We start from the raw sequence: 15,485 nt of genomic DNA, 5'->3' as shown, positions 1-15,485 counted from the left end.
ATAAGTTCTAAGGTTATTTTTTCTGTATCAAAGCTAGAGAATTCGGGTTATTTGATACTTTCAGAAATAATTCCTTTTGTCATCAGACATATCAAGGAATAAATGTTTTTGATTTTTGTGTTTCGGGTTTCAGATTTTGTTCAAACTGATATAAAAGTATAAAACTAGTATATAATTATTTAACAATACATAAAATTGCAATTATTGTCACGAAACAACTGATTGGCTCTATTCAACTAAATCCCGATAATATTTCTTTTATTTGGCTAACTTCACCACATTAATATGACACTTCGGCATTATAACTTAATAAATCTAGAAATAAACGACTTTATAACACCAAATTGTTGTTGTTCTTTAATTGTACACTCAATGTTTCGCTTTACTCTGTATGAGTGTTCCGCTAAAACACAAACCGTAACCGTCAGTACAGAGCTTCAAATGGTTTAATATTTAAATAATAAGCCCCCAGTTGTACAGCAGTATGTCTGCGGACTTACGACGCTAGAATCCGGGTTTCGATACCCATGGTAGGCAGAGCACAGATAGCCCATTGTGCTTAATTACAAACAAACAATTAAATAATAAATTATAATCGAATCTATGGTGTGCATTTCTACAGGGTGCGTTTGACATATTATTTAGTAAAGCTTATTATTGAAAGAAAAGTATTGTTGAAATAACAAAAAGATCGGATGACAAAAATATATAAAAATAAAATAAATATTAAAGGCGCCTTCCTTTGTCCCTATTCATCTGTGTTCATAGTTGTTTGAAGTATTGCACTGTCAGTTAAGATTCATGTTTTAGCGGAACGCTCCTGAAGAAGCTGTAAAGCGAAACGTTGAGTGTCCAGGTAAAGAAAAACAATTTCGTATCCAAAGTACTCCAATTCTCCCTGGTCACTTTTCCATAATCCCCCAAGTTTATAAATGCAGTGATTTCCTTGCACCTAGTTCAGCAGTCTGATCCCACAGAAACCCCTAGGCACTGCATCTAGTGTCTTGATATATCTTCATATAGAAGAGCATGAATACCAGTTTCATTCTCCAGCTAATTGAGGTATACAATGGTTGAACAGGTATGTCAAGGAAGAAACTTGAGTAAAGGTCACTTGTGTCACTTTAACAGATGAAGATCATTCTAAGTTATGTCGTTTATTTCAAGATTTAAAATGTCTTCTATACACCAATATGCACTACAAAAATTATATAATTATAACTTAATAACAAAGCTATTCATTGCCTAGATCGCACCACTTTACGTGGTAAGAGGAATAGAATTAATGTATTTTTGAGAAACAAAACAAAACAATAGCAACCAAATGCTCGAAAAATTGCTGTTTTTTTGTTTTTTTTTACATTTTACATTGGGCCGTTTCCCTAATGTAAAGTTCCTTTTCGAATTGTCGTATACAAAGTATCAGCTATAATATTATATGTCGAAAACTGGGATAAAAGAAAAGGTAAATTATATTTTTATTTTATCATCAGAAACTTCGTAAATGACCGACTGCAAAGTTTCCAAGTTCAAAGGACCGAAAATTGTGATAATTCATATACAAGCCGTTTCTTTCTATCGAGATAACTCTGGATAAAAAGAATGATATTTAAAGCAATTAATATAAATTTTTTGTTGTTTTTTTCCGTAAAGATCCAGCGGGAGTATCCGAGGTGGCAAGATGGTGGCGTCTAGTGATGTGTTTACTGTTGTTGTCAGTAAACGAATAGTTAAACATTATCATTATTATTGTTGATTTTTAAATCGTAGGCTATATCTGAGCTGAAAAGATTCGAGGTATAAATTGTACAGTTGTTTAGATTGAAATAAATAATATGTGAATATTTAGGGATTTTCAGTTGACTGTATAACATTTCATAAATTTTACGCACACAATAGATAAGAATTTAGTCATAATTAGTATATCACGGATATATGAAATTAGTCACTAATAATGATATGTAATATAACGTATAATCAGTTATTAAATCTTCAAATTGCAGTACTGACAGAGTACTACTAGCACTGTTGTTGTTTTAGTCTAAAGCAGTTTTTTTAGCATTACCTTTACACGGAGTACTGCTACTCACAATTTTGAAGTTTTTTAAGTGTTAAGATGAAAGGCAAAGTTAAATATTATTATATTATTAAAAGAAAAAAGTTTTGCCGAAAATAACGCAAATGCCACATAAACTGCGAAGTAACTTCCAGAATTAATGAATATACAGTTGATTATGAGTATTTAATTATAAAGCAATACATCTAATGTTCTCATAGGTATTTTTGTTGCCTTAAGTTAATTTTAACTTTTACTTTTAATAGACTTTGAAAAGACGTTACAATTTTTTTAACGTCTAACAAAAACATTAGTAAATTGTTCTTTCAGATAATTGTACATGTTAGGTTACCTTGTCAACTATGCAAGGAAATGAAAAGACAATTGATGGCAAAACTGCATTTTGGAAGAAGAACTTAAGGAATGAGCATGGAAGGTATGTTAAGATTATAATACCACATCAATGAAACATTATTTTCTCCCCTAACAAGCTACCTATATACATATATACTTTTTCAGTCAATTCTAGCTTTTAGCTATTAGTTTTTAAACTTAGTTTATCTACCACAAACAGCTTATTTTCATTATATAAATGTACTAAGTTCTAGGATAAGATTATCTTGAGATAAATGTAAGTAGCTGTTTATTTTATTTTATTTTTTATTATAAATTTCACCCAAATTCTAACAAAAGAACTGTCTGAGTATGTCTACTTTGCAGTATATTTTTCAGCTACTTTCTTGGTGCATAATACTGTTGTGTATGTGGAATATATGTATTTACTATTTTTTAGACACCCATAACAACCTATGATATAATATATAGGAATGAAATTAGTCTCCTAAGACTTGATTTTGTATATAAAAAGTATATTTTTGCTAGAAATTCAGTTGTTCAAACTCTAAAAATGTAAGCTATATCTTTTACTTTTAGAATTATAACACCCATCTGTGCTAACATGCATACTAATAGAATGCATTTGTTATACACTAACTTAAAGAGTTATTGTGACTTGAAACTGTTTCATGTACCAATGTTTAGTTTTCACTTTCCACACCACTACTGGGCTGGTGTTAATGTGCATTTCAAGGAGTTTTTGAAAACCTTACTAGCTTGTACTTGAAATACTTACTAGTTGCATTAATTTTTATATGGATGTTAAATATGTAGCATATAATTTGTTTATCATTTCAATACATTATTACATATATTTATTGGAGCCACTTTGAATTATTTTTTGTACTGTTATTAGTGTAAGACTTCATAGTTTATTCATTCATGTTTCTATTCAGTTTGTGCTAAACAAAGTTAAGAATAATAATTCATTCAATGATGTATGTATCAGGTGTGATATAAGTTTACTGAAAACCTTTAAGATAGGCCTTGCCCAAAAATCTTTGGTTATACACACACACACACACATAATTATGGTATTTAAGTAACAATGATTCCCAAGCCAGTAATCAAACTTCAAAAACTACAATACTGCAAGAACATCACATTATCACATGCTAACTTTCACTTCTCCATATTGTAGTGACTTGTTCAAAATTGCTGACATATGAACTTGGATAATTGTTTTTATACCCTTGGGCATCATCATCATAATATACAACATGACATACATCATTTTCTTCATGGTGAAATAGATGTAAACATTAAGTTTCATACCATTGTGTCCATTGGTTTCTGAAACACATATTACTTAAATGTTTCTGTTTAGGTACAGTTACTATGGTGTCTGTCAACAAGTGTAGTAAAATTAATTAAGTATGAATTCACTCAGTGGGCAAAAATCTTGATCATACAGTAGTAAATTATTTATTTTTTGTATCTTATGAAAAGAAAATTTGTAAAAACAAATTTATTAAATTTTTACAAATAAAAAAAAAATGTGTAAGGATAACTATTTCAATTAATTAATTCATGCATTTTTGAACTACTGAGTTTTATTTCAAAATAACTAGTTATAAATTTCAGATTTCTTGTTAAATATGTAAAACTATATTTTATTATTCTTATATTACCTAGTTTTACCACATGGATATGATAAAGATTTATCAAATATAAGAGACTTTTTGATTTTTGTTTGTGGTAACTGATAAAGATTTCATTTCTTCAAACTAAAACTTTGATATTTTACACTGAAAGAGGTCCTCTGGTGGGACAGCTTTAAGTTTATGGACTTGCAACACAACAAATCGAGGTTTGATTCCCTGCAGTGGACACAATAGATAGCCCAATGTAACTTTTCTGTAAAACAAACCCTGAGAGGGATTTATCAGAACTGTGTTAGACAACGTTGCTCTTGATCATAGAAATATATTTAAAAAAATGTCTTAAATTACATTTTTCAGTATGACTTAAAATGTTTTACCTCAAAGATTTGTTGGTTTATCTAGAATCAGTACTGTAATTACACACAAAACAAATTTGTTATACAAAGACAAAATATGTAATTTTAGTTGTAAATTATGACCTAGATCTTAATTTGAGAAACAGAGTAATTTTAGGTAGTTTTAAAAAGCTATAATTACAGTGATAAAAAAAAAAGAGATGTATGTCACTGTAGACAACCAGTATGATCATTAGTGTCTGTTGTCATTCCTGTTACATTGTTTGTTTGAATCGTGCTTTGAAATTTACATTTTTGTATTATTGAAACTATATAGAATATCACTTACCAAATTCGATGTTTTATGTCTATTTTATCCTATTAACGAAATTGCATATTTTTTTTTATTATCAAAGTTGAGTATAGGAAATCTGGGAAGTATAGGCTTACCAAAATAAAACCAAAGTTACAGTAGCATTGACAGATAAAGCTAAAATTAGATTATTTGATATCTGAGGGATGTCACAAATATATTTTTATTACAACAAAAGATAACTTTGTATTGAATACATCGACTAAATCAAAAGAAGAGATCCTTGCTCTTGTCTAAACTTACAAAATCCTACATATTTTGCTGGAGTTTAATATTTTTGTAAAACAATGACAAAATATAAAAAACAGGCAAAGTTATCATGTAGATATCATGTTGATAATATAATTGACAATACTGTAATATTTAAAACAAGGCTTCAGCATTAGTGAAGAAACAAAATGTTAGATGCATGTAACAAAATAATTTTTTGTATTTATTTTTTGAGCTGTATTATTAGTACCCCATATATAGATGCAAATAGAATACGAAAGTGAATAATAGAAAATATGAAGCTGAATTATTTTTGAGGCTTTATAGCTTAAAGTTGTAGTAAAAAATGTAAAATGATGTAAGCAAATACTGTGTGTGTGTAAGATGTGTGGAGAATTTAAAATGATAATTGTAGGAATATTATACTTTGAAGTATTTCGCTAATGCTATCTAAAAATATGCAAATATAACATTGACAGATAAAGCTAAAATTAACTTACTGGTTTGCTTATGAAGAAAAATTAATTTTTTTGAGGAAGATATTGTAGGGACTAGAAGCTATTACTCTGGCTACTGTTGAGTAAAACTAAGTATGTTACACTGATGATAACAGAGTAATAATTAAAGTTTATGACTAATTCATGTATGTTAAAACTTTGTACGTGTGTTTGACTGACTTCAAAGTTACAAAAATGGATATCAATGGAAATGTTTACATATTCTTATATCTATAAACCTTGTAGGCTATTGAAGATGTATATGTTTCATAATATTGTTAGGTTTTGGAGGAAGGAAATATTTAAGACTTGATTCTGCCATTAGAAATATTTACACATAATAAGGTTAATAGTACATCTAATGAAGATGCAAAATTAATTTTTTCTTAAGAGATTTTTGGGTGTCCAAAAATTCACTCTATCAGAATTTCTGTTTATATCACAATATATTGCTAAGATGAGCTGCTAAAATTCTACAATATTAATTACAATTAATAATAAATAGTCTAGATTAATAGTAACTGGCAAGTTACGAAAAGCTTCTATGATCACTCTGTCGTAGGTCATATGTTGGTTATCTTTGCTGCTAGTGGTGTTTCAGCCCTTGACCTAAGAACACCTGATGAGCCTGGTCTGCTTAGTGATATTACCAAGCACCAAAGCAGATTTGTTACATGTATAGCTTCAAGTACCATGCCTATCACATTGCATAAATTAGTATTTATGATAAATGGTTAGTGTTATTAGGGTATTTTATATTTTCGTCTGTGGGCTTTGCTTCATAAGTTAATACCACCACATGGTTGAGGCCTAGAGTGTATTAAGCTAGCCCAGATATAGACAGATCTTGAATTGGATTTAAACAGTCAAACATAAGGCTGCTTGTGGAGATGTTATGATTTATTTTAAGTCTGGGCCTATATCTTGTGCATGGATTTTGTAAATCTTTAGAACTATGCACGAACAAAAAACCACACTTCCTTTTTTACCAATGATACTAAATGTAAAGCATTATATAGCTAAGATCTTCAACTTTCAGTTTTAATCAGTATTAATAAGACTTATATCTAGGCCTTCTTGTTGGCATTAAAACCCTGGTTTATTTTACTGCCACTAAAGTTAGTTTAAACCAAGATAATACTGTAACACTACTAATGATAATAATTGTATATATATATGTATGTATGCACATTGAGATTTAGCTAGGTTGGAAAGCAACCTGCATAAACTGCTGTTTTTATATATATATATTTATTGATAAGTAAGATATAAATGCTGTTTCAATCTATATAGGCCTTCATATGACTTCAATAATTATCATTGGTAGGCTATTTAACACATCATTATTTTCTAAGTTTCATTAACTTTCTGTTTGTCATCAGCATGGATTTGAACCTTGGTTGGATAAGGGCTTGTTTGACAACATAGTCTGATTTAGCCGAATGATCTATAAATTAATGTGCAAAAGACATCCTGCATTTGCAATGGTTTTTGGATGTGAAATCTTAAATTTGTAGTATGAAAATAGTCTTGATTTTAGTTCATAGTACACACTGGCCTGTATGACAGTGTTGTTTTATGTAATATAAAACTATTGTTGCAATGTCTTTTGTGCTAATCGGGCACACCCTTTTAAATTTTTGATTGCCAAACATAATGTTTAGGGGTATTTGGTACTAGGCATGCATTAATTTTCTGCTCTGACATTACTATATACAGTTAAAGTGATTGCTAGTGTTAAGGAGTAAATGGGTTGATGTGTACTGTTTTAACATCACCATTTACTGCTATTTGTTATTCTATTCTGTAGCCTAAAACCTGTTTACGGAGCAACTCACCCTCCACTTACACAGTAAGTACATAAACTGATGGATAAGTATTGTTGTTATACATGGTTTCAATAGTGCTGTAAATTGTCTTTTTTATCGTTACATCTATACTTAGAGTGCTTGTAAAAAAGCAGAGACAAATGTGGCTTTTTACAAATGCAGTGCTGATTGAATTCCATTATTTCATTTTTATATTGTTTCATTTTGATAGAAAATTCCTTGCCAAAATGGTTATACTGTAGTTTCATACTGTAGATTGATTATTTTTCAGAATTGATCTGTCAATTTGTCATTAATATTAAAGCGTATGAATTAAATAATTACTAACTAATGACTTTGCTTGCTTGGATGCCCATTGACTGGATTCATAAAGCAGAAGTATTTTTGTTAACCCAACTGCCAAACATTAAATCGTGGGTATTATTTCATAAACATATGTGACATAATATTCCATGTTACTGTCAGGTGTATATTACCATACTTATCCTGTTATCTCTGTGGTAGCTCCTAAGTTAGAGCTGCTTTTAAGTGGTATGAAGTCATGTGTGGAAGGTTTAAAAAAATAGCTATCATGACTAGAGCTGGGTGCTTAATGAAATATGCTGATCAGTTAGTCACCAGATTCATTAATCAGTTACATTCAATTAGTTGATTGTTCCCACATAAGGTTTTGGTAATTAGAATTATTGAAAACAGTAATAATTGGAAACATTAGTTTTGATTATTTGATTATGTTTGTGACATTCATTTATTTAATTGTTACTTCAATTAATCTGTTGTTTTTTCTCACACTAATTGATATAATTGGTTAATAGCATTAATTGTCTAGCTCTAATTATAACTCATTGGATATTGTAAAGACATATCACTTACAGTCATGACTTACAGTTGTTGAGGATTTTGTATGACAAAGTAAATTATATGAAAATTCATATAAATGTGTGTTTACCTGCTCTTAGATACCTATATTTTGATATAAGGATTAAGCTTGTTTCTGGACTGATGTAACTTGTATCTACACCTGGCCTTGGAGGTATTAATTTTAAGATACAGGTTTATATTGTCATACACATTATGATACTAGAGTAGAAAAATCTTTGGAACCATTTTTCTATAATAAAAATAGAAATTCAGCATCATTTAGTTGCACAATTTATCAGATATTTCATTGTTTGAAGCTGTTTAGCATGAAATTATCTATTGCAAAATATACACAAAAGCCATGGGCATAAGCATACTGAAGTGATTAAACAATAATTATTCAATGATTTCCACTCTCCAGTACTTGATGCTTACCTATGTAAGGCACCAACCTCTCAAAATGCTTAAAAATGCAAAAGTTCATTTCAGAACATATCCCGTAATGCCTCAAATAACATTACCTTTTTTTTCAGCCTTGAAACCATGGCTTTAAGTATAAGAAATGGTATCTTTCTATTGAAGTTAACATGATTACATTATTGAAAGTAATCATTTAATATTTAGTGGTATAGAGATATAGTATGCAAGAAGTTGAAACCCATGAATAAACACCTGTAGTTTTTGAGGTCATTCTGTTGAATTACTTTGAGTTTTTCTATTTTGTACATTGTAATAGCAAAGGTATTATAGTCTTGCAGACTTTGGCAACACAAACAAAGCTATGTGATCTCATGGAAATTATGGTGTTTTGGGTCAGATATAAGTACATGGAGTTACTTACAGAGAGTTATCTATTAAGTGATCAGGCTGATTAAGGTTTGAAAACTTGAACAATACTAGGAAGATAGAAAAAGTTAAGGTTTTATCCTACTCATAGACACAGAAGCGGAGAACAATATTGATACAATTTATGCATCAAAATATCCGTGTATATAAGTTACATTATATTGGAGGACTGCATTAAGATCACATTATGCCATAGTTAACTTCAGTTCTCAGGGCTCCTATTCTCCATTAGTTAAAAAAAATTGCATACTCATTAGAGATCCATTGACACCATATGCTTATAGGCTACTGCATATTGTCACCACTTAAATGTAATTTTTTATCTGAAATTCATATTAGTGTTAGTTAGATAAGTTGTAAATTTGTTGTGACCCATTCATTAAATCAAGCAGATAATTTGAATAATTGTTCTTTTTTATTTGAAGAACTTAAGAAAAGTTTTGAAAAATCTGAAAATGTATTTAATATTTGTTTTATTAAAAACATTTCTGAAATCGTTAAATATATAAAACTGTTGGGTAACAATTTATTGACAGTTTGGTTTCTAAAAAATATTTTGTTTTACAATTATCAGTAGTTAAAAGAACTTTTTATACCTAAACAAAGTGAAGAAATAAATACTATTGGGAAGCCATTTCAAATTTCATATCTGTATCATTTACATTTACTATAATAATCATATCGCATTTCCCCTTGCAGTTCTTAATGACAAAAGATACTTAGAAAAATGAAATTATTCCTTCAGAACACTATACAAACTTTTATTAAGCACAATTAAATATTGAATATTTATTTTATGCTAAAATAATTTCAAGCATCACAAAACTTTTTAAATAAGCTTCATAATATCCTTGATGTACAGGTATATTTGTATTTAAGTAAATTTGCTTGAGGTTAATGATATTGGTTAGGCATGTTCTTACCATATCATGGTGTTAACTTCAGTGATTTATCCCATGCTTGAATAAATACAGGGCATCAGTCACTTATTTTTTTCTAGTTTATATATTTGCATTAATCACATTTTCTTTTTGCTTTCTAGGCCTTCTGTTCCAAGTAAAGACCCATCAAAGACTCGTCATAAAAGAAATCCATCTTCTAGTTCATTCCAGAATTTCCAAAAAAGTACAGATGATGCCTGGGATATAGGCGATGATGATTTTTGTGTTGTGCCACGTAATAAAACAATTTGTTTCTGATATCTAGTATGTTGTAGGTTAGGCTGGTTTTTATTTGGAGGTAAAATTTCATATTAAAAATTCTAAAACTCTCACCCCATAATTATGTTCCAATTATAGAAAAACATTAAAAGTCAACCTTCATTCATTTTGGACCATATGTAAGGTTACTCAATGAGACTGAAGTTCTAGACTGCAATAGTCTGGTACTGTATGTACTATGTGATATAAAAACACATTTGTTATGTATTATAAATGATTTATTTAAAATGTACTGTTATTTTATTGCTTATACAATAGTATAGTTACATAATTATATGATTTTGGTGTGATTAGACACTTTTGCATTGTTATTGTTTCTTTTTTGTTGTTAGAAAAGTGTATTCTGTGATCCTGTACAACTTGAAGGAGGAATTATTTCTGTTCCTCTTTCTTTTTTATAATGACATTATACTTTTCAGTAAGGGCCACATACATCTCTTTTAGCATTTTAATTTACCACATTCAAGTGTTGAACTGTATACAGTACCTCCCTGTTGTCCTCTCTGAGCTTCCCTGACTTGGAATAATCCAGAAATAAGGTGAAATTTTGAGGCACCTGAAGAAGTCTTTTGTGTTCTTTCTGACAAAATCTTCACTTGATGTATCCTCAAACTTCCTGATATTAAGCCAGTTGCACATTGGATGTTAATCCATGCCTTTCTTCTCAATTAGTGACTTGACCATTGCTCATTCTGTCTCCTTCAATACAGCTGAATCAAATAATGCCAAACCAATGAGTTTCTAATTAAGATACTACAGATGTCCAGCAAATTTTTGACTAGCAGATTTTGAAAAAGCAGAATTCACCTTTTTTATACTTAACAAGACATTGTAGGAAGTTAATATCATTACGAAGATGCAGATGTCATGGAGTCCTCTTTCCTCACAGTCAGTGAGCTTAAACTGTCTCATAAACATCCAGATCTTGAGAGCATATAATGTCTTGGTCATTCATCATACATGATACAATGCTCCAGGTGCTTTACATTGCACTCCTTGAGGAGGGATGTCACTAAGAAAGACTATGGCTAGTTCAAGAAGCTCTTGATAATTGTTTCTAGGTTGACTGACTTGAAGTTATCATGTAGCAAACTCAATCATTTATCCCTACTGCCACAATTCATAGCTAACCATCAACCATTCCTTGATCTGAAGATCTCTACATCATTTCTATGAAGAATTTGTCAAAAACTTAAAGAAACAGCTCCTGGCAATAGTTTCATTTGTAGTTTTCAGTGAGATAGCAAGCTTCTTAGTGACCTCACAGGGAAAGAACAAGTGGATTATCTGAAGTAGGAGTAAACCAACTCCTAGGTGTTCCAAAGTTGATTTGAAGCACTGGAGAGGCTCAAGCTTCTGCTGTGGCACATGCACATGATCATGTACAGACAGTTTTCTTTGGCACAACAGCAAGCAACAGTGGTCACAGAAATAGAACATGTATGCTGTTAGAGAAAAGATTAAACAAGAATATTCTGTATTTGGCATGTCAGCATCATATGTTAGAAGTTGTACTGGCATTTCTTTCAATTCCAGCAATCTTGGGAATATATAGACCAGTCTAGTTATGAAACGGCAGCTGATCATGATGAAGTAGTAGAAGCCATAGAGGAAGTTAAGGATGGTGTTTTGCCTTTCTGTCACTCAAGTTGGTTCTGTCCATAGCTGCTGCTAAATCTGAAGTAATAATATTCCTTCTTGCCCTCATTTTAGGTTTAGAAGAAGATGATTTTCCAATTGCTCCTCCATCCTTATCACTGTTAGTGGTATTGTATCCACCGACCTCATCATCACTGCTCTGGGATAATTCCCCAAAACTGACAGTTTCATTCAAGGTCTGCTGTTTCTGCTCTGTTCATACTTGCCTCATTTCTTTTTCTTTTTTTAGCCCTTGATTCTTTTAAAGAGAGGATCTTATCAATCTGGCCTATGCACCCATGATGACCTTTTTCCCTCTATGTTATTTTATTGGAATTGAAAAGGACCTAAAAAACCCCATTAAAAATAAAGAAGACTGTTCATGAAAGGTCAAAGGTTGTGATCAAGGAGGCTGCAGCTTTTTGGAACAAGGCTTGAATTCCAAATTATCAAAAAGTTATGCCATTATCAAATTGAAAAAACTTTTTGAAAAATCTAAAGACAATTTCAGAAAGGAAAACTAGAACACAGCAAGTCAATGAAGCACAGGTTGTCAGTAATGTGGATGACATTTTTGAAATCACTGATGTTGATTCTATAAGACAAGGACTTTCTTCTTAATCAAGTAATTTAGGTCTGATATATAATATAGAATAATGATTGAGGCACAAGCTCTAACATTATTCAAACACCTAAATTATCTTAGGTTACTTTATTGGTAATTGAAGAGGACTTAAAAACTTCATTAATTTGATATAAAAATCAATGGTATAAGAGGCCTAATTGTATTTCTTTGATTTGCCAGCCCAAGCTGTGTTGATGAGCCTTGGATAGGTGAAACTACAGTTCACAGCAGGGGGGTATGGCCAATCAAAATAAAGCATTAGGCTTCTACATCACAAATTCTGTTTTCAATTTAACTTTTGGTGGGAATGGAAAGAAAACTGTAACATATATCTATATATGTCTTCTTTAATGTTTTGTGATGGTAGAAAAACATACAAAGCACTTGTCCAGCTTCCCGTTAGTTCAGTTTCTTCTAAACCAAGGTAGCCAAAGTGTAGTCATACTTCTTGTTGCAATATCCATTTACAGTGATACAGCATCAGTTGATATGATAGAGAAGAACATGTTTAAGTGCTTATATACTGAACTTCTAGAAACTGATGTCATGTCATAAAGAATATTACAGAAGTAAAAAGTAGCAGCTTGGATTATTTATATATGGAATGTTCTTGAACATTCTGAATAATGTGGAATACTCTGAAATATTCCAGAATGTGCTAGAATATTCCATTATAATATGTTAGAACATTACAGAATAATCTAGAATCTTTCAGAATTATTTAGAATATTCTGGAACATTCTAGAATATGCAGATATAATCCAAGCAACAAGATAAAATTTCAACTACCTTGAGAAACTTCTAAATATTATTTAATATGGATGAAGTGTGGTGTGAATTACTTATTTATATATTGAAACAAAGTGAGGGGATGAGAGTGTTGTAAATCAAAATTTCAAAAATAGAAACCATCCTATTGTAGATATGATAAAATGAGTTTATACAAAAGTTATGCTACTATATAATTAAAGAGTGAGAAAACTGAATTTATTCTTTCAAATGCTTCAGAAGTGTATTAAATGTAGCAAAGACATTTATTCAAGTTTTCATGGATGAAGAAACATAGGTCTACAGAAAACTTTAAATTCCCAAAATAAGCAAACAAATTGTAACTTCACACTTCTTTTGGCATCTTTTGTTTTATAATCTCTCATGTACTTAGGAACTACTAACGAAAGTACGGCTTCGGAAATAGCTACAAGCAAAGTTTAAATATCATTGGATAGAGTGAATTACTAAAGTGTAGGGGGGATAAGCTGGTGTGAGAAGTAGTTTGTGGTTTCATGGGAAAGTGAGAAGAGAGTACATGTGCAGGAAAGTACATCAAAACGTAATGTGAATTTGAAACAGCGTAGCAACAAACTACAGTTTTGGGAATTTTTTATAGTTTCTTGAAACATTCTTTTCATTCCTAGAAATGGTTTTGTGTCAAATTATATTTGTTTCAAAACTAAATAATTTTTATTTTTTATTATGAGATATCAGGTAAGACTTGTTAGGATTAGAATGTTTGTAAGGTGAGAGCAAAATATTCCAGTGACTGAAGCCCTTATTTATTGAATATTGTTAAGTTCCGATACAGTACCTTCCCTCCTCTCACAAGATTAGCTTTTCCCGTTTTGTACTGTGCTCTATATGCAAACGTTTTTCAAAATGCATGCCACAAGCCTTCCACATCCCTATATTGGAATTCAAAGTTCCAACATGTCTTTCATGCAAATCATCGTGCTTCAACTCTCCATCCAATAGGAGAGCACTACTATCATGTAACTCCCTCTATGTGCCACTGCCAAACTATCACTTTGAAGTTTGGCAATGCTCGAGTGCAGACGTATTTCTTTAGACAACTGATCACCCTAGAAGTGGTTTAATTTTATTTAACTTAATTCAACTTCATTTAATTTAACTTCACTTTTATTGGAGAGCGTTTGATTTATCTGTGTTTGCCATGCATTTTTTGCATGTTTAGTATCTAGCCTGAACTTCGAAGTTGCTGTTACCATTTTGGGTACATATCACTCATCTGTTACTGTACTTGCGACCAGAGGCACGGGCGACTCATTGGGGGATTTCTCAGCCTTTGTTCATGGGGAGATGAAGCATTATATGGAATGCACGTTGTCTCCTGTACAGACACAGGCTGACGAAATATTGATCTTCTTTCTCTCCCCTCCCCCCGTAGTTCGCCGTACCTTCCCACACCATCCTGAGAATCCTCTTCAGCCCTTGTCGGCTTTCTCGGAGATTATATTTCAGGTATTGTGATGTTTTATCTCTTGCTATAATTATTTTGATCCACGTCCTTCCTTATTGCTTGTTTTTCCTCCATGACCTTATGTTCGGGGTTTATACTGAGCTTTGCTGCCCTGTTGGGTGATGGCATTGGTATGCCTAATTACCCGCGGGCTTTGGATTGGTCCGCCCTTGCAACTTTTAGGGCGAGCTCCAAAGTTCTGGATCACCAGTTATGGGTTCAGTTTTACCTGTTTTTTTGGGGGGGGCAATTTTCTTGTTCATCCTACCCAAGCCCCGTTTTCTCGACTTGGTCTTTCTCTGACACTCTTTGTAATACCTCATCTTAATCCACTTTCTGTGTGAAACTCTTCATGGGAGCCCTGTGTGGTTTTCTGGGGACATCCTCTCCTTCTTCCCTTCCACTGTTAGCTGTGTGTTGTCTTCAGCTCTGGCCTTACACACATTGCTATATTCTCGCAGACCTGTCGCCCGGTTCCATATATTCGAGACCTTCTTATGGCCCCGTTTTTACGATGTTTCGAGTGTGACACGATTACTGTGTCCTTGGAGTTGTGGGTGGCTTCTGTCCAACAGTAATCTACCTTTCACAATGGCTGCCCATTGGTCTCCATTGGAGCCTGTTGTGGCTACAAGTCCTGTTTCCCTTTACAGCCGTGCCTGTCCCAGCTTACCGTGGTACCACAGCTCACCATTTTTTGCAGAGATACACGGTATGGAGGCAATGGTTCCGGGGACTGCC

The 15,485-nt window shown here is 31.8% G+C and overlaps 1 protein-coding gene across 3 annotated transcripts in view; it reads left to right on the top strand.

Annotated features, from left to right (window-relative positions):
- Positions 1-1,668: 1,668 nt before the first annotated feature.
- Positions 1,669-15,485, top strand: part of LOC106463691 (TBC1 domain family member 22B-like) — a 38,005-nt gene continuing 24,188 nt past the window's right edge. The window contains exons 1-4 of one of the 3 annotated variants that reach the window (XM_022391272.1): positions 1,669-1,797; positions 2,371-2,492; positions 7,282-7,323; positions 10,050-10,183. In XM_022391272.1, the coding sequence (XP_022246980.1) occupies positions 2,419-2,492; positions 7,282-7,323; positions 10,050-10,183 (250 nt within the window). In that variant the 5' untranslated portion in view covers positions 1,669-1,797; positions 2,371-2,418. The remainder of the gene's footprint in view (positions 1,798-2,370; positions 2,493-7,281; positions 7,324-10,049; positions 10,184-15,485) is intronic. The other 2 variants (XM_022391271.1, XM_022391273.1) reach the window with 2 other exon arrangements.

This window comes from Limulus polyphemus, unplaced genomic scaffold, assembly GCF_000517525.1.
Source record: "Limulus polyphemus unplaced genomic scaffold, Limulus_polyphemus-2.1.2 Scaffold1462, whole genome shotgun sequence".
NCBI classification, from domain to species: domain Eukaryota; kingdom Metazoa; phylum Arthropoda; class Merostomata; order Xiphosura; family Limulidae; genus Limulus; species Limulus polyphemus.
This window is presented reverse-complemented; position numbering and strand designations above follow the sequence as displayed.